This window comes from Anastrepha obliqua, chromosome 2 (genome assembly GCF_027943255.1).
Source record: "Anastrepha obliqua isolate idAnaObli1 chromosome 2, idAnaObli1_1.0, whole genome shotgun sequence".
Classification (NCBI taxonomy): domain Eukaryota; kingdom Metazoa; phylum Arthropoda; class Insecta; order Diptera; family Tephritidae; genus Anastrepha; species Anastrepha obliqua.
In genome coordinates this window covers 57,939,414-57,960,503 of record NC_072893.1, presented here as the reverse complement: position 1 = coordinate 57,960,503, position 21,090 = coordinate 57,939,414, and the positions used below count along the sequence as shown (strand labels likewise).

The following is a 21,090-nucleotide window of genomic DNA, read 5'->3' as shown; positions in this document are numbered from 1 at the left end:
AAACACTTAATGTCTTGAAGTTTTTCGTCCGTTACTAGTCTAATGGTGGTGTACAATGGAAGTAGCTTAACTTTTCCGTTATTAAATAATATTTGGCCTTCCGCTTTTAGGTGAACGATCCAAAACATGGAATTTATAATTATCGAAAGAAGTTTTACAGCGGGTTTTATAAGGTTCATTTTTCAAGTATCTAATCCATTGTATTTGCAGTCATGCGACGTGTCGCCCATGATATTTTTTACTTTATTTGCGGTTGACTCTTCTAGTGATTTCGTAGAAATGAAATCCGACTGCGACATTCGTTTTATCGAAAATGTATTTCTTCTTTTACACTTTTTCATCAATTCATAATAACGTTCAGGGTTTTACAAGCAATTCGTTGTTTAATTTTCATTTCTTTCAACCCAATGGCCATTCATAGAAAGAAATGATTATAATTATTTGATTGTCATGTATCGGCTTATTATGTAGTTCACAAACGCGTAAAAGAGAGCCCTGCGCCATTTTCAAGTATGTAGGTATGTTTAAGTACATAATTTCTTTAAATTTTTGATTTAGACCAATTTCGTAATTGGTACTAAATGAATTCCATATAGTTTTAAAATTACAACCACCCTCTAATAGTTCATTTTTGACGATATCATAAAAAGTACATTAATTTATATGCACACTCGTGCAATCGGTCGTTGTTCAGACGGCAGCGAAGGGTATGTTGCTTTTTTTCCTATATCACCAGCACAATGTCGTAAACAAACCGCTGTCAGCCCGGTTACGTCAGGCAATCAGCTGATTCTATCAAATTTCCTGAAATCTTGTAGACGGTGTGGTATTGGCCGGACTCTATGAGTTTTTTACACCGTGACATTTGCTGACTACGAAATTAAATTTCATTATTCAATTTCATTTCATTTCCAAAGCAGTTGTCGTATCCCAAGATTAGTATATACAAGTAGTAGTCATATGTGAGACCAATGTTTTGTGCTTTCATCGGCTTTGACAACTGACCCATTTTATATGCATTTTACACCGGTAAAGAGACAGTTGCAAAATGGACAGTGTAGCACTCGTACTTTTATGGACACTGTCAAAACTAATTTTTACTGCAGAAGATCTTTTCGTACATACACATATGTAGGTACACATATACTTATGTGTAAATACCTTTGTGCACACATTGACGAAATGTGAAATACCAGTAGCCAACATAATGAATGTAAGCGTATTTTTACTTCTGCTTGCTACGTGATTTTTCATGATTTGCGTGACATTCGCTCATAGTGAGCGTTTATAAACTCACGCACATGAGCACAAACATGCGTATGAGCCTACATGTGTGCATGTGTTTGTTATTTGTGCTTGCATTTAGATATTCTGCAAAGCCAATGTCTGTGTTAGTAAATCGGATGCCTAAGCCAACACTCTACATTAGCATTTGTCATTGAAGGGAAGTTTACGGTTACTATAGCAAGTAGAAGAAGATTTTTGCAACAAATTTAATGCGGCACATTGCATGCAGTATTATGGTTTTTCTAAGAAAATTCTCTTAATTATTTCCTTTTCGAAATGCATAGACGGAAATGTTTCACCCACCTGTGTTCACAGGAATATTTTATTTATATTTATTTACCTATTCTTTTTTTTAATATGCGAGCAAATATTAAATAAATACCACGAAATGTTGCAACATAACCTACATGCGGTTGGTGGTATTGTATTCAAACAACACTTATACATCCACATCTGTTGATTTCTATACATGAGTGTATGCTGCACACACTCATGCATGCATGTAAGTAAAAATCTTCTATGCACATTTATAATTTTCTAGGCATAAATAAAAGGCGGAAATGCATTGCATTTTCATATGAGGCAATTAATCAGACTTATTTGTACGGAAAAAAGTATGCAACCGCTGCAATGGTGCCAGTGCACACGTGCCACATGGTGTTTGAAGGTAAGAGCGTTACATATATTATATGTATGTATGTACATATATAGGGGAAACAGTACTTTCTCTTGTATTTTATCCTGTTTGTTTTATTATTTTCACTGCGTTTCTGTTATTTTGTTTTGTTTCATTTTTCAGGAAAAGTGTTTCGAGGGCACCAATGACTAGGGAAATCTGTTTTACTTTTTCTTAGCAAAATCCGCAAAATAAAAGTGTTTCATTTACGCTGAAAAGAAAGTAGAATTTCGCCAGTTTTTCACAATTGCACTTTGCGACTCTTGCATTACGTCTGTAGTTGGGCGAACTTCAGCTCCAAAAGCCATTAAGAAGAGTTCGATTCCTGCATCATAGAGGAGTGCACCATGTAGTGAAAGTAGTGAAAAGCTGAATTTCCTGAATACTTGAATGACGGACGATTGAAACAATCTAGTATCTAGTAGGAGTGGTGTGATGAACTACACTTGTGCTCATAATAACAGCAGTGCAACATATAGCAATGTTTTGATAATTTATTAATTTTTTATTAAATATAATCTCAAATATAAGGTCTTGGCAACCCAAGAAGAGAACTGCCTTAAATTACATGTGCTGGTAAGGCAGTGCGGCCTAATGAGTTATAGCCATACTCGCTAGCGGCGAATCTTGGTTGGTTGGTTTAAGGGGTGACCCCGCATCGGAGTGCCACATGGACCGCAAGTTGGGTCCGTTGTGTTGCCCTAGAGCTAATTATATTATATGATTTCCCCACCTAACCGAGATTTTTATTATAGATTTTGGTCAAAGATATTAATTCGTTTCGAGAGTTTTATGAGAGATTCGAGCGGCGAATCGTACTCAATAACTTTTTTGTCTCTTTCACATGCAAATTTTTCGTCAAGTCAATCGAGCATAGAGATAGGGAGCAGGGAAATGGCAAATAGAAGAGGCCTATAAATTTATAGTCCACACCACGATGGAGAGAATAAGGATGTGGCGCTCAAGAATGATGCAAACAAGTTTGCGCCCATCAAAAACTGCGTGACGTCGCATTAACTGTGTTGTGCAGTGTTGTCAACCATTTGCTCTTCGCAATAAATTTAGTGCTTTTTTATACCTAAAATGCAACAATTTTTAAGTTTTTTTTTCACTTTAAAGCTACCGAAACTGTATGTTAAAAAAATTTTATTATTAAACAAAAGAATGTTAAAAAAGGTCACTCTGAGAAGATTTTGGTGTTAATGAAAATTTGTTGGTTCTTATAAAATTTGATACTTTGAGAGTGAAAATTTAATTTTTTTAATGCAAGCATATTAAATGTTCTTCTCTCAACTCTTCTTAACATTGAAAACCTTTTTACATATTTTAATAAGCGTTTGAATTTACTGAATGAGAATTAAAACCATAGAGGTGTAATCAATTCTTCCGGTCCTCAATTCTTAGTGGGACATGGGGCATCAAGAGATGTATTCATAGTAAAAAAAAGCAAAAAAATACCAGAAAATGCTGAAGAAACCATAACGATATTTTTACAAAAGGAACCTTGTTACATACCCTGAAATATAGCAAAACAGTCGTTTGCTTAACAAAAGAGTTTCTCTTAATATAAATTAACCACGTAACTTATTGTCAAATTCGCTGAGAGCAAAGTAACGGTACCGCGATAGGCGCCATCTCATTATTCTTTCCATCATGCCTATCGTGGTACCGTTACTTTGCTCTCAGCGAATTTGATAATTAGTTACGTGGTTTTAGCACCAGTATAGCCAGATTACCATTTTCGTAACTTGATTTAGCATTTTGTTTTTTGTTATTTAGTCTCGGAGCTTTACTTTTTTCTTCACGTTATTTTTCTAGCCTGTTTTAATTAAAACGTAATGTTTATAATTTTGTAAAGCTTTAAAAATTAGTTCAATAATTCACTGCTCGTGCACTTGATGATCAGTAGCATCAGATTATCATATTCGTAACTTGATTTCGGTCTTTCTTCCTGACATTTTTCTGGCTTCTTTTTTTTTACTTTGCTTTTTATTTGTCATTTGGTTACATTGTCGGCGAGTGCGAGTATTTTTGATGTTAGTTATTATTGGTGTGTGAAATTTGTTCGCTTTATTTAGATTTTTTTCAAGTTTGTTCTTTTTCCTTCTCGTTTGAGCAGCTAAGTCTCTCTTTCGCAGCTGTAGCCTATTTTTTTGATAAAAATAGCACTAAAATGCCAGCTTCAAGCAAAGAAAATACCAAATTTTTATTGAATTACTTAAAGAACTTTGTATGCGTGACAAATTTTCTTCACTGTGTGCGTTTTTTTAGTTAATAAATGTGGTATGGCTATGTACAGTAGACTGTATTGCAAAAACAGTGTTTTAAAAATCCAATCTTGTATTTAAAACTTATGTTAAGGGACTCTTTTTGAAAAAAGGTCGGAAACACTTTTTTGCTATATTTGAGGCTATGTCACAAGGTAAGGTACGCCTTTTTCAAAAATGTTGTTATAGTCCCTTAAGTATTATCTGCTATATTGTTGTTCTTTATTTTTGCTATGAATACACTTCTATTGTTTTAATTCGTATTCACTAAATTCAAAAGCTTTGTATAATTAATAAATAGGTTTTAAATGTTAAGAAGAATTGAGAAAAGAAGGTCTAATATTCTGGCATAACTTCAAAAGGTGCAAAAAATGAGATTTGCACTTTCAAAACATCAAATTTTATAAGAATCGACAAATTTTCAATAGCACTGATACCTTTTCTGCATAAGCTTTAAAAGCAAGAGCGGCTGTTTTTAGTCTTTGTTTTTTAATTCTGTTTTTGTGTTTTTTGCTTACAGGAGTATTCACCTCTTGAACTTTCGGACATAGCTCAATAAGAAAGAGTAGTTCAGGTTGCACAGACTACATGACTCCATGCTTTAATTGGGAGAGAAGGTTTCGTACTACAATTGAAGAGGAGGGATGGCTCAAAGGCATGAAGTCTGGCCATAGCACTTTTCCCATTACACAGAAGGTTCTAATACTTTAGACGGAGTGGGAGCGGGCATTTGCTGCCTATCAAGCTGCCAGACCAGAGCAGTATTTTCCAAGCAGAAGTTTTTGCTGTGGGAAAAGCCGCGGAGCTAGCCTACACAAGAACAAGAAAGAACTCAATAATTAATATATACGTGGACAGTCAAGCAGCAATAAAAGCAATAAGCTCATATTGTATGAAGTCAAAACATGTTCAACGGAGCAGGGAGGCCATAGAAAGGCTAGCCGCAAAAAGTAGATTGCATATCTATTGGATACCTGATCGCAAAGGCATTAGGGGGAACGAAATATTTAGTAGATGAGATAGAAAAAAGTGCTGTTAGACTACCATTTGAACAAGAGAACGATATATTAAAACCGCTAAATACAATATACAACGAAATGGACGACTACATTAAAAGGCGAGTGGAGGCTAGGTGGACTATTCTGACCACATGCAAAACAGCAAAAGTTATGTGTAGAACTAACGACAAAAAACTGACTCAATTCGTGCTTTCGCGAAAAGACTGCAGAACTATCATAGGTATGCTAACAGGTCGTAATCTATTTGTTGCACACGCGTACTAGATAGGAATTGCTAGCACGGACAAGTGCAGGAAATGCAGGAAATGCAGAGAGGATGATGAGAAAACTTTAGAAAACCTTCTGTGCATTTGTCCGGCATTATAAAAAACGCGACTAAGATGCCTGGAATCCCCTCTGTTTGAGGGTGTGGAGGACATCTCAAAAGCGGATCGCCAAGCGCTGCTTAGATTCGCCAAAAGCGCTGACATCCTACATGATGTATATTTTCAGTATTCATAAAGGTCGGTCTCCATCTGGTATCGCTAGGGTACAAAAGGTCTATGCGTGGCTTAATGCCAACCAGGCTAATTCAACCTAAACTTTAACTTACAATTTTGGCAGCTATAAATTAAGTTAGTAGTCTGGTCAAATACTCATTTTTTATAGATATTTTCTAGGATTTTTTTAAGAAATAAAATGCGATCGTTTTGATTTTATAGTATGTTATTATTGACATCAAATAGTATACAAAAAAAATTTTCGTTTCTTTTCAGCCCTAACTTTCCATACTACAGTCTGATTTCCACCCGAAAAACATACCTTTTTTTCAAAAGTTCGCCATTTCGTTATTTTTCAAAAATCTTTCATACCGAAGAAACATTACGGGTATGTAGTTTTGTGGCCACTTCAATTTTGGTGCAATAAAGTGCAACTTCGGAGTTTGATCCCCTCGCGTTGGTTTTTAATATATTTTGCATGTTATGCATGTTCTTCCATTTAAGGTGCTCTCCTCATTTAAAATGGTGTGTTTTTAAAGTGTGAGTATTTTGGGTATTTTATTTTCTAATCCATTGTTAAAAAATACAAATTTTTTTTGGCCATACGAGGTTCGTTCAAAAGATCGTAGTTCATACGATAATGAAATTCATATTGAACAAAAACCTTTTTGTTTTATATTTCAGACAACCTGTTAGCCCCGGAATCCGTGTCGCCAGTGACATACCACTTTTTGGAAGACCATTTTTTGAAGGCTGACAACTTTGTGATTGTTTGGCCAAAAAAAAAAAAATATTTTTTAATAGTGGATCAAAAAATAAATACTGAAAACATTTGTTTTGGTTTCTATTTTACTCGCTTTCAAACAAATTCCCAAAAAACACCATTTCAAATGAGGCGAGAGCTGACGACATTTTTTTATATGGAGGAAATATACAAATCAACAAGGAAAATACTTCAATTTGCACTTTATTGTACCGGAATTCAATGGGCTATAAACCGGTATACTAGAGCTCTAGATACTCGGATATCGAGCAGTACGAATAGCTCAATATTCGCTTGTAATTCGTTCATTACGGAATTGCTCAAATGTCTGTTCGAAATTTTCGTGCTTTTGAACAATTTGTTCAGCTAAAAATGGTAAATTTTATTTATTAGCATTTCTTTCGTTTTCTAACAACGTAAAAAAAGCTGACAAAAAAGTCTAAATACTTAAAAGTATTGCTCGAATTACTCGAAAATGGTCGATATGCTCGAACTTATGCTCGAACATTTTCTAGCACTGAGCATGGACCAAAAGAGTGCAAGTATATACTTGTTGCTCATTTGCTCGGACTGTTCGAAGACATGCGAACAAAATCTTGAACTCTACTACATGCTCGAAATTTTCTTGGAGATTCTGATTAAAAAAGGTTAAAATTTTGATGAAAGTTTGTTGAATATTTTTTAAATTTTACACAAAGTTTCCGTTCAAAGTTTAGTGCAAGATTACGAGTTTAAGAATTAAAGTATTTTTTGTTCTCCAAAGTTCTGCTGCCGTTGTGGTTGTTGATATTGTTGTGACATATCCCATACAATTACGGGGAATGCTGCTGGTTTGAATTTCTTGATTATGGATATAAATCCATGTCGTTACAATAACGTAGAACCGACTGCCGTGTGAACGCCGTTGTTGTGGTATTTTGGTGGAGATATCTCCAGCCACGGAGCTCCTAAACAAAGAACTTCAAAGTTCATGCTGGTTAAGGGGCTTCGGGGCTAGTTGTTGTGTATTTAAAATCAACATTAGGTAGGAAGTTGAACTTGAGGGTTATTGCCGATGCATTTACTTCAGCTAAACTAAGAAAAGCTCACTGAAAATCCAAAATGAATTTTTGAATTTGATATTGTATTTTCTTTTTGACTGATTAATGAGGTAATGCTATCTCTTCTGCGCATATTGGTATATATTATATATTGGTGAAATTTAGGAACGCATGACTAAAAAAATTAAGATTCTATTATTTGTTAAATTGAACTGCATAATACTGGAAAATAAAGGAGCTATTTCTTTAAACGAAATTGTTTTTTATAAATAAATCATAATACAGGTGCTATGAGAGTAAAGCTAGGCATTTTATTTGTCCCTTGGAAGAGCTAGATGGATGTGTGGGGGAATTCGCGGAAGACTTAAAAAATATATAGGAAACATTTCTATATGGAGGGAGTCCACATATTTTTATACACAGGCGTGCATTTTCTCTTACTGATGCTACTTAGGTTCCTTGATTGCCCTTTCTTAGCTTCGCATGCATAAAACCCAAATAATCCAGCTAAATTAAATTGCCTCAGAAATGCATTCAAACAGATGTAATTCCAAAAACCAGTTGAACAATAGTTTCTTAAACAAAAAAAAAATAACAGAAAACAAAGAACCTGAGCTAAGTGAAGCACGTCGTGTAACCACATTTGCTCCACATGTCATCTTTATAGCTGCAGTGATTCGTGTTTCGGCCAAAGCCGACAAACTATGCTAGCGCCACGTTGTAAAGAAGAAGATTCGTATTGCTGTTGCACGTCACTTGATTGAGTGAACTGTTAGTGGATGCAGTTGAGCGCACTGAATACAGCACGTGCTGGCGACGTTTTGACAAAAAACTTAAGCCAACGGCCAACAGAAAATCAACAGTAAAAAATTACATAATAAAGAAAGGAGTAAAAATGCCAGTATGTACATGCATAAGTATGTAATAAGGAAGTGGGAAATGAGACTTCAGAAATAAAGGAGGAAATACATAAAAGAGGACTGCACTGGATGTTTGCAAAATTTCCGTCTTTCTATTTGACAAAGTGTTAGTGGAGTTTAAATGCGGGATAACACGTTTGAAGGCATATAAAAAAACAAGAAACGAAAAAATAACAACAAAAGAAATAACATGAAAAACAAATGGGAACTTACCTAGTGAGATAGAAAGTGTGGGGAGAGAAATTCATGAGGTAACGAGTAAAAGGATATGCTTCAGGTTAAGCCCACCGGCACTTTTCGTGAACAATAATAGACATTGTGGTGGTCAGTTGGTTGCTGTACGGTACATAAGTTAAGCTGCTGGCAGACCTTTGTATCACACATTTGACTGCTTGCTACTAAAAGGCCGCTTGGCAAAGTGAGCCACTTGTGCGGCAACGAGCTGCAGCTGAGTGATAAGTTGCCAAATTAAAAAAAGTACACAATGATGGGTGGTTAGTGCGGTAAAGTAGCTGGCAGGACTACTTTTTGAAGTCAATGAGTAACACGATAAGGTAAAAGACAGTGTTGAGGCAACATGAGCATGCGGTAATTAATGAGCAGCTACGCCGACAACCGACCATGTGCTCTTTCATTTTAGGCAAACTGTGTTGCTGTGATGTATATGATGGTAACTATCATATATACTCGTACATATATCATATATATATATATATATATATATATATGTATGTATATATACACATATATTTGCAGTACTTACAATGTATGCTGAGCGAGATGCGCTTGGAGACCGACGGCGGCACACCGTTTGATGCAATGCAGAGGTACGAGCCCATTTCGTTGCGTGAAATTTTCGTCAGCTTTAACACTTCACCACGAAATGAGGACACTATGTAAAAGATAGAATGCAGAAAGAAACAAAATCGGTATTTAGAAAAAAGTAAATAAATTACTCGTTGCAAATTTACAATGAGCGAAATGTCTGTCACAGTGAGTGTTATTCTAATTTAGTTTCAATTGTAATAATTTTCAATGAAATAATTAGTTAATATTTACTTACCCATAGACTTTGTGCCAATACTGTCTTTGAGCACAATTTCGTTGCCGTCTTCTCGGCGCCAGGTCACGATCGGTTCGGGATAGCCACGAGCGCTGATGAAATAGGAAAAAAATTTAGAAAGAATATCCAATGATAAATTTATTCCTTAATCATTTGACAAGCAGTTTAGGTGGTGAAGTAAGTGTCCGTAAATATACAGAAATACTTTTTATTTCTTTCCTTATTTATATCTAATTTGTATAATCGGCATTTGAGACTTAAGTAATAAATAAACAATAAATAAATATTAGCCAAAAACTTATTATATTTTTAATTTAAGTACAGCTTAGCAGTATGAGCTTTATGGCGACATAGGCATAGTGGAACGGATAAAGATGCAGCGGCTCTGCCGGCTACGTCATGTTGTCCGAATGGATACAATCACTCTAGCTCTAAAATCGCTTAAGTGGTTATCGCGCCAATCAAAAAGAAGACGCACAGATTTAGTATTAGACAAATCTAAATCTAAAAATGCATGGAGTATAAAAATATATTGGCCGAAGAAAAAAACGGCAAACAGATCAAAAATGAACGAAATTGACAAGAGATTTCTCCTCCCAATAAACTAATTAATCTCCACTGTGATCCATAAGACGAAATCGGGCCAGAGAGAAGTTAATAGAACGTAGAGCAAAGGGGAGAAAGATTTTCTGGACTTTTTTCAATCGTTTTATATGGACTTCATATAGGTCCCTCATATAAAAGCTGCGCATTCAAGGATTAAATGTATGATACAAAAGCAGAATACAAAATTGTATAAGTATAAAGAGAAGAAAAAATGAGAAGAGTGGCGTCTAACAAATGAAATTGGTAATAATTAGAGAACGACCGAACATCGATTTTTAAAGCCGAAGCGTACTTCAGCTAATTTCAACCAAGGCCGACCCGAAACTGAACCTATCATTTTAAAGGGTCAAAGTAATAAATAACAAATATTTTTTAAAAATCCACTACTTTTAATAAAAAGGCGAAAAAGTATATAACATATACATGCATATGTTTGTAAAAAGAGCAAAACAACCTGCAGCACTGACCCAGACCCAAAGCCGAACCGGAATCGAACTGAAATTTCATGGCCGAATCGAAAGTTCGGTTCTTCTGTAGTAATAATGTAATTGAAATGCTGGTATATGTACATACCTTCTGCTCAAATATGAACGAGAGGTTATCAATAAAACGGTCCGCGGATGCCATACGGCAAAAATAAATTTCTTGTTTTTTGGTAGGACTGTTATAAGCTTACATGGCAAATTTCAGCGTGATATGTCACATAGTTTGTTTTCAGTTCTACTGTAAACAAGTCAAGCTCGAGTGTGTTCTTCGAATTCTCTTTTATGACTTCAATTGTCTCAAAATGTTTTCCACGGAGCGGCAACTTGAGCTTGGGAAACAAGAAAAAGTCACATGGAGCCTTATCAAGCGAATATGGTGCTTGCGGAACGATATTAACATTATTTTTGTTCAAATAATCGCGAACAAGACGTGATGTGTGAGCTGGTGCATTATCGTGATGCAAGAACCATGACTTGTTGTCCCACAATTCCTTCCTTTTAAGACGAATGTTCTCTCGCAAACGCTTTAAAACGTCTAAATAATATTCAGTGTTAACCGATCGGCCTTGCGGAAGGAACTCCGAGTGCACCACACCTTCGTAATTGAAAAAAACAGTCAGCATAACCTTAATTTTTGAGCGACTTTGGCGTGGTTTTTTGGGTTGATGTACGGCCCTCTTTGAACGATTTGTACCACTGGAAAACACGCGCACGTGATAGAGCAGAGTCCCCATAGGTTGTCTGCAACATTTTTAAGGCGTCTGCAGCCGAAATTTTGTTGGAATAACAAAATTTCAAACAAATTCTTTGTTCAACTTGAATTTCCATCGTAAATTCGAAGAACACACTCAAGCTTGACTTGTTTACAGTAGCACAGAAAACAAACTATGGGACATATCACGCTGAAATTTGACATGTAAGCTTATAGCAGTCCTACCAAAAAATGAAAAATTTAGTTTTGCCATATGTCATCCGCGGACCGTTTTATTGATAACGTCTCGTTCATATTTGAGTAGAAGGTATGTGGGCTTATTTTGATGGATGCATGGGCTGGCTTTGTAATAAACCAACGGAATTCTTCTTAGGGATTTAAATATTATATTTTCTAGATTACCCATACCGGATGATGACAAACCACAAAAAATTTTCTACTCGATACTAAGCGATGCTCCATGTCAGCAATTTGGTATTGCTAAGTCCACCAATTATACGATTATATGTAACATACAGTTCTCAGAATTTAAATTATTTTGTGAACCATGTAATAAGATGTACCATAAAATTTCCCCCAAAGTGTTTTTGATTATAGCCCTGTAGTCAAAGTTGGACATTGTCGTAGATTTTTCTGAAAATTGGTTATCGGTTTCCCCAAGAACACAAAAGATCTTTTAGGTCGAAGTGTTGACCATTGAGTAGTGGTGGCAAACTATCGATGGCACTATCGATAGTATCGATGGGGTACCACTATCGTTACTATCGATGGTCCTTAACTATCGAAAAAATACTATCGAAGTTTTTTACTTTATCCAGCTGTGAAAATTTACCATCACTATTCTTTGTTTGGCGCGTTAGTTATTTTCACGTTTACTTGTAATATTATTTTTGCTTAAAAGAAATTTTTAAAATGGACAAGTTTATAACAATAAACGGAAAAGGTAATAATCTATTTGGTGAAAATATATCTATTAAGCCGTGTGAAGATTGATTTTATTACTTTTAATAGGAGCAAAAGAAAATGCAGTCGAATGCGTGTGTTCTTCGGAAAGCGAAGAAGAACGTGGTGGCAAAAAAGCACGTATTAAAATATCTTCAGTGAGTGAATTCTTAATTCTTATATAACACATTTAACTATTTTATATTTGCAAAGGTATGGAAATATTTTAATAAGTCGGATGGCAAAATGTGTTAAATGTGCTCGTGAGTACAAGACTAGTGGCAACACTACAAATTTAAGAGATCACTTAAAAAGGATGCATCCAAATATTGAAAAAGACGAAGATGAGTTTTCAACAACTTCGTCAAGCTGTCGCACAAGTTCTCGGTCAGTGAGTTCTTTTTTTAAAAGGGCTATAGAATATGATAGCTCTTCTCAAAGAAAAGCTGACATTGACGTTGCACTAGCAAGTTTGATTGGTGAAGGAATGCAACCATTTAATCTAGTTGAGGATACTAGTTTCCGCAACTTCGTCAAAGTCTTGGATCCCAGATATGTGTTGCCGTCCAAAAATACATTGAAAAACGTTTTTGTGAAGAATATGTATGACGAAAAAAAAAAATCAAACTTCAAGAACATTTGAATGCAGTTGAGCATGTGGCAATCACTACGGATCTTTGGACGTCTGCCGCAAATGAAGCATTTATAACATTGACATGTCATTTTATCGAAGAATCGTTTGTGTTGAAGAATGCTGTACTGCAAACAAAAAAATTAAATGACGTTTTGAACCACAATGCACAAAACATTGCAAATACAGTTTCTGATGTGCTAAAAAAGTGGAACATTTTTAATAAGGTTATCTGCATCGTTACTGACAACGCAAAATCAATGTTAAACGCATGTGATATATTGAAAATTGCACACTTACCTTGCGTTGCACATACTTTAAATCTCGCTGTGCACGACGCTTTGATGCTGAAGGCGGAGGATGGATATTTGAAGCCTATTATAACAAAATGTAAAAATATTGTACACTTTTTCAAATGCAGTTCTATTGCGAGTGAAAAATTGAAAGAAGCGCAAAATACACCAACACCATTGAAATTGATTCAGGATATGCCCACAAGATGGAACAGCACATATAATATGCTAGAGAGATTGTTAACTTTACACGATGCTGCCGCTATTGTTCTTTTAGCTATAGGTAAAGCTCCTCCACCTCTTTCTGCTGAAGAAAAAAATTGTGTATGCGAAATAGAAAATCTGCTTCGTCCTTTCAATGAAGCTACAAAAACTTGCTGTGGGAACAATATCACCTTGTCTTTGATAATACCCATTGTGTATGGCCTGTATCAAAGGATGTATGAAATTAAATGCCAAATAGAAACAATTGAAGCCATAACTCTATGCGAAAACTTAATTGAAGGACTGAGAAAGCGAATGTTTCAATATGAAACACGAACTGCTCCACGATTGGGGTCACTTCTCGACCCTCGGTTCAAGTGTGAAGGATTTATTTCTAGCAGCAACGCAGAACAAGCAACCATTCGCTTAGATAATGAAGTTATGAGTCTTCTCGAAAATGAACCGCCATCTTCAACTAATAATGCACCACCAAAAAGTGTTTCTCTTTTCGCATTTATAGAGAAGAAAAATGCGGAGAAAATAAAGTCGAAGAAAGCGGATGCCATCATTCTCAGGCGTCAATATTTAGATAGGGAAAATACGGCAGAAGATTCAAATCCTTTAGATTTTTGGAAGGTAAACTAAAATTATGAATTAAAAAAAAAATAATATGTATAATGAATTTTTTTTATTTGTAGGCAATTGAAAATGATTTTTTTCCTTTAAAGAAGTTGGCTTCAAAATATTTATGTATACCGGCCACATCAACTGAATCGGAAAGAGTTTTCAGTAAAGCCGGTTTAGTTATAACTGAAAAAAGAAGCCGCATAAAAGAAAAAAATGCAGATATGCTAATTTTTTTAAATAAAAATACTTGGATTAATTAAATTTTTGTAAATGTTTTTTTTCTGTACTCTACATTTAATTTTTATTGAACGCAATCGATACTATTGAAAGTCTAACACTATCGGCACTATCGATGGTGAGAAAAAATACTATCGTTCACTATCGATAGTGACTAAAATACTATCGCCCACTATCGATGGTGCCGACTATCGATAGTTTGCCACCACTACCATTGAGCACATTACAAATACTAAAATAAAATCGGTTTTTTCAAATATTAGAAATATTTATAATTTACCTTTTTTAATCCCAACTCGTTATTTGATAATATCGCGAAAACTATGTGACAAAAAAACAAAAAAAAATTGTGTAGATTTTTGGACTCAGCGACTGACCTTCCATAGGAATTGGATCGCCTGCTTCTGGGTCAGTACAATATTTTAATCCCGGCATTTTAATCATTGCATTTTCTTTATCGGTAATGGAAAATAATCAAATGAGAGTTTGGGGAAAAGCAATCCATTAAATTAACGGTAAATGGATGTAGTGATCGATATCTCGTAAAGCATCGATCAAACAATTTAAAGTTCCTGCTCGTTGTCAAAGTGACATTTCACACTAAAAAATTCTTTTACTCTTTTTTTGTTTATTCCATTCAATTGTGTGTTACAGGATGTTAACAATGGAAGTCAACAAAGAGAAAATTCGATACATTTTACAGTTTTTCTTCGATAAAGGCAAAAAGAGAAAATGTGAGCCAGGCCGCTGAAATTGTGAATCGTGTTTGTGGTGCCGATACTGTAACAGCAAATTACATTTTCGAGGCTAAAGAAAACGTCGATAATGTCAAGAAATCACAGAAATAATCGAAGTTGATCGGCATATTGGTAGTGTTAGCATCGGCCAGGAGCTAAAAATCAACTCAAAAGAGTGTAAACCATTTGCGCAAAAATCTTACCTTAAAACATTGGAGTAGTTCTTTTGATTTAATGCTACTTCAGTGTTTATTGTTCTAATTTTATATGAAATTTTGAGATAATATATAATTATATATTATTATTATATTAATATTATATTATAATATATATATTATTATTATATTAATAAATTATATTTACTAATTTGGAATATAGAGTATCATATTTTTATCAAATAATGGGCTTCATCGACTTTTAGGTTGGCGTTTTTATTTCAAATTTTCACAAAATTAATTACGATGGAAAACAAAAATTGTAAAAACTAAAATCTGTACTAAAAACATTGGGTTCCAGTTACCTGCGCTGGCTCGAGTACCAACCATTACCGCCCAAACTTGAAATGTAAAGGATCTTTCAAAAGTAACACCTAGGTGTCAATAGTGAAAATTCTAGAAAGTTACCTTAAAATACTTAGCAAAGTTAGCTTAAAGCCTATCGAACCGACAGGAATGAAAGATACTAAAAACTTTTAAAAATGATGCTAATTGAATTTTGCTTCATATTTTTAAAAATATTTACTTCTAAGCTTCTTAAATTTATTAGCTATTTTTGTCGCTTTGCCCAACAAACAGATGTCACTAGCAGGAGTTGTAGATCTCTTTGGGCGCTTATACAAAGAAACAAAAACAAAAAATAAATGTGCCAGCAAGACTGTGATGTCTGTTCTTCTCACCAGAGGTGCTGTCTTTGTTTAAAGAACCCATAATGTATGCATGCAACACTTTTGATGATGATATTACTTGCAGGCAAATGTCTAGCGAACAAAAGCCGGCAGTTGCACAAATGAAAACAATGGTGATGCCTGAAAAGCAGCCAACTCGGTTAGGTCCATTTGCTCAGTGTCAGTGACTGGCTTAGACTTTCAAAGCATGTTTGCATACTTTTGGGCGGATAAACACAAGTGTGAAACAAGCAAGCAGCTAGTAAGCGCAAACAGGCAAATAGAAAAATGCAAGAGTGTTGAAAACTTTTTGCGAAAACTTTCCCACAGCAGCCGAAGCAAAAAGTGTAGAGCAGTGCAGTGCATTAATTAATTCATTTGTCGGTCGGAAATTATTTAGTATTCCATTTAAGTTCAAGGTCTGGCAGATTTGACTGGGTTATGATAAAAAGCAAAAAACAAAAAACAAAAATAAAAAAATTTGTTGATAGTATTTTGGTACGCATACAACATATTTTAAATCAAATAGTTTGTTGCAAGTTAAACACTAAACGTAATTCACTTGACTCTTCACTAAAGCTCTACAATGCATTACCCTGCGCTCCCATGCGTACTTGCATATTTGTGTATGTGTGTGCACGAACGTGCGTCCAGTCAATAAATCACTAATAAAGTAAGTGCTTTGGAATCCCGTTACTGCTGTACTTTGCCATCCATATACCGCTATTCCTTCCTCCTCACTCGAAGAATGAATGGCCGAACCTTCGCCATGCCGCAGTATACATTCCATTCATTATTGTGGAAAATGTGGTAGAAATTTTGCTACTTTGTGGTACATTTAGTGTCCGTATGCTTGGGTCAGTGCCAATGGAGGGCAAGCGAGTGTGGCAAATGAAACCAGCGAAATGGCAAAGTTCTGCCCACTAAATCAAGAAGAATGAAGTGTCGCTTAATTTGTTGACATTATTACATACTTAATGGTGGACACACACGCCTCTAACGATGGGGCAGCAAGATTTTGTTGAGTTATTTGTTGTGGTTTTATTACTACTGTGAGTGAAGTGGTTTTTTTGTTGGCAAAAAATTCTACAAATGACTTTGAGCCAGTTTGATGAGCAGAGAGTGGAAACTATAACTATTTCGAGTGCGTATATACGTATGTATGATAGCCGTAAGATGATAGTGAGTTAAAAAAATGTATAGGACTACAACAAAAAAAAGTCTAATATTGCATAGATGGAACCAACATTCAGCACACAGCTGCAACTGTTAACAAACAGCCATATGAGACTTTTAATTGAGAGAAAGCCTTGAGCATAAAGGCCTATTTTCACAATGAACTAAATAGCAGTTAAGAGCTCCTTTAAGTTTCTGAAAAATTTATGTGCAATATAATCCTTTTTAGGCTTAATTCAGCCGAGCTTTAACTGCAGTTAACGTTTAACTGCGGTCACACATCTCTTTTTAAATCAAGGCAAATTCAATCAACGTGCACTAGAGCGGCTGATTTGTACTTTTTTCTTGTGATTTGGTATTTTGAAGTGAAAGTAAAGACTATGAATCTTGGTTATATTTCAGACTTGGACAAATTCTATTAATCGGAAGGGATGAACAAACTTGAACAGCGTTGGATGAAGTACTGGTATTTAAGGCTAAAAGAAGACTATGTCGCAAAATAAAAGGGTTTACCGACAACAATTAAGTAGGTTTTATTTTTGCACGCACTTTTCAAACGACGCTCGTATAAGGAATGCAAATTTATTTTGCCACATGCATATTTTTAGGCGCAGCCAGCGCTGTAACTTTTCAAATACATGCAAGAGGCTTCAGTAGTTAATGATGGTTTTTTTCGCAATACGTTTTTATGGTTTCTCAACATTTTCACTGGGCGTATGGCAATATTTTTGTGATGTCAACATATAATGAAGTTTTTTCGACTTATGTATATGAAGTTGGGAAAAATATTTAGTTTAAATATTTTTTTTAAAGCGAGGATGTTACAGGACCTATTTTATATAGAAGTTTTAATGCTCCTTTAAACTGCCGGAAACAAGCAGCGTTTTTCAAGCAGAGATCTTCGCTATCCGGCAGGCATGCAAAATGTTTCGGGATCGCTGTTGGGAGGGAGACATTAATATATTTTCCGATAGTCAAGCTGCAATCAAGGCCCTGTCGTCGCCGTATTGCAGCTCTCTTCTCGTGAACTCCTGTAAGGAGGAACTGAAACGTCTCGAACGTGCAGGAAGCATTTCCCTTATCTGGGTTCCCGGGCACAGGAATATAGAGGGAAATGAAATTGCCGATGAGCTTGCCAGGAAGAGGTCGGCAGAACCGGTCCCAGCTGTCCCCTTCTCAGAAATCGGTATTCCTTTGGCCGTTGTTAAAGGGAAACTACACAATTTCTTTCTAATAAAAGCGCAATCGTGTGCTATTTCAAAAACACTATGGCCCCAATACGATAGAAACAGAACGCTTAAGCTGATGGGAGTCCCCCATCATTTAATTTCCAAACTCATTGCGGTGTTCACTGGTCACTGGGTGATCGGTACTCATGCTAAGAAGCTTCAAATTCAGGGACCCTGCAGAGAAAGACACTGTGGAACTTTTTTTCTACAAATGTCCGGTTCTGGCGGCTAGACGCTTGAGACTCCTTAGCGTGCCCTTTGGGGATAACTTGAAAAAATTCTCCAGCCTAGATCCCTTTTCTCTCTGGCTGTAGACGGGTTTTGTTTTTTTCCCCCCTAAATCCTTCCACAGGTAGTGGTCCACATTATGGTATCATAACGGCTCGTAAGTGCTACTTGTAGTGTACCTGGGGTACTCCTGCCATTTTACCTACTTACCTACCTATATCTGCGTAACGTAAAGAAAATTGCAAATAAAGTGCCCTATAAAAGTAAAATGAATAAATCGCCAAACAAATAGCTGAAATAAAGTCGCAATGCTGATAGATGATTGGAAATTTCAACAAAAATCCAAGCGCTTTTTATCATGAAAGCTATTTTCTTATCAGCAAATCTCAAGTAATCGATTTTATATAAATGATGTTTACAAATATGGTTTCAATGTGAAATTAAAATTCAAGCACAAATCTGAAGTAAAAGAAATGCTCTACATTGCAATATCTGAGAAAGAAATTTCGTACACTTCATTCAAGTGGCCCTGTCCAGAAGTATACCAAAGCAGTATTTAGGCAAAGTTTTCGTGCCGTCCTTAAAAATTACCAAAAGGTACTAGAAACCTTTCCCTAAAAGTACTAAAATTTCGAGTTAACACTTACGTTGTGTCCAGCAGAATCCTTCTCTACCCAATTAGTCTTAAGGAAGGCTTAAGAAAAGGACGTAAGATTTGTAAATAAAGTCCCAGTCACTCTTTCTGTAACACGCTCTACTTTAAACTTAAATTTATCCTTCGTCATATTTTCAGTGCCACCCAAGTGGAAGTAGTCGCTATCAAGGAAGAAGTCAATAGTCAAGCGGCGATGAAGAGTCTGGGCTTAGTGCTGGTGCACTCGAATATATTTTGGGAGTGTCTAAGGTTTCTTTCGGTCACATCTCAATATTTCGTTATCAAACTTATATTGATACCCGCTCACAACGTATTCTTGAAGTGCTTTCTTCCCAATAATAAGTGTGGAGGTTCCGTTGGGTCACAAGCCACATCAGCAAGTGCTGGACATGAGAGGTTGTAATGCCCTTTTTGTCGCCGGTGGCTCATGGCGGTCAAGGGTCACAGTGCTCGCACGCCGAGACACAGCCAGATGGGCATCCATACGGTGGACCTAAACATAACTCCAGTTCTTTTGCACACAATTCAAAAAATAATTACAAAAGCTTGCGGACATGTGAAATTCAGTGAGTGGTAAATAGTTTTAAATATGAATTCTAACATTAGGCAAAGTTTATAATTAATTTCATTCTTTGTTCTGGCGTTAAAACGTGCCTAGTTTTTCATTTTTATTTCCTACTCACCGACACGTTAATTTGACTGAGCTGCCTTCTGGTACAATTACATCTGATGAGGTATCTTCAGCAACAAAATCGGGTGGTATTACTACATCCAGGAAGCCAATCTGTTGAAAGAAAAGTGGAAGTATAAAATTTTAAACAATGACTACAACGAATATTCTACGATATCGATAATATATTTAGATCTGATGGAAAAAGCGTTAAGGAAGCTTAAAAGGAAATATGATTGGTGAGTTGCTTTAGACATCTGTCACGGTTATTGCTAATTTTTTTGCTTCTGTCTGAAAATGTATATAATTACACTATGCGGCTGCTAAAAAAAGACACTAATGTGGTATATCAATGATGAATGAGGAAAACTTTAGAATATTGCACCAAAAATGATAGAATGCGAGATTGCGCCTTCCAAATTCGCTGGCGGTGAGATCATATCTTCAAATAAACAAACAGAAGGAAGAGTGTGAGGAGGAGTGGCCACGGCGTCATCGCCAAAAATGCAAAAAAATTCATTTGGAGGTATTTCCATAATTCGTATTTTCATAACATAACATGTTTAATAATTTTTTTAATCTAGAAAATAAAAGTTTTAAAATCACAATACTACCAAGCCTTTCACTGAATATTTACAAACAAGTAACTTCTCTTCCTTCTGTTGGTTTTTATTTGATTGGATGAGGTTGTCGGTTGTCAAAAAAGCGAAAAATAAAATAGCGGTTTTCAGAAGACGCCACCTTTAGTCTTCTGTACACCGCAATATAGAAGCACCTGCTGCTTTGTCTTTAAACATCACAATTTTTTTGGTACAGTGCATTGACGTTTTCCTCACTTGGCCTGAAGTTGATATAAATTATTTGAATGGGCTCGTATGAAACAACATTTCCCACTAATGTTGTCTTTAAAACCCTTCAATAAAATTTAATGTCGCATATTTTTTAGGAGCATTTTAGCCCATAATTTATTACCTGTGTAGATAATGTTGACCTTTATTTTTAAAAATCTGATAAATACTAAGTTTGTGCTGTCGCTGGAGGGTTGAAATATACCCCGATATTTTTTAGCAGAGGTCTTCTCAGACGAAAATTGGGTGGGCTGATGGACACAAGTACATTAAAAGTTTGTTTCTAATACCTACACACTTGTTTCTAAACCTATCCTACTCACTACTGGAAAGTACCCACATTGTCCTTATATTTCCTAAAGTGCAACAAAATATTGGTTTAACGCCTGTTCGTGTGTTAAGGGTCCGGTACT

At 35.6% G+C, this 21,090-nt stretch overlaps 1 protein-coding gene and 1 long non-coding RNA gene across 2 annotated transcripts in view; one reads left to right on the top strand and one right to left on the bottom strand.

Moving 5' to 3' along the window:
• LOC129239322 (lachesin) overlaps positions 1-21,090 on the bottom strand; it is a 118,804-nt gene that overhangs the window by 32,201 nt on the left and 65,513 nt on the right. The window contains exons 4-6 of the mRNA XM_054874758.1: positions 19,843-19,943; positions 9,515-9,606; positions 9,215-9,343 (exon numbers count right to left, since the gene is read on the bottom strand). Coding sequence (XP_054730733.1) covers positions 9,215-9,343; positions 9,515-9,606; positions 19,843-19,943 — 322 coding nt within the window. The remainder of the gene's footprint in view (positions 1-9,214; positions 9,344-9,514; positions 9,607-19,842; positions 19,944-21,090) is intronic.
• The window catches only part of LOC129239323 (uncharacterized), a 55,637-nt gene that overhangs the window by 31,621 nt on the left and 2,926 nt on the right, over positions 1-21,090 (top strand). The window lies entirely within an intron of this gene.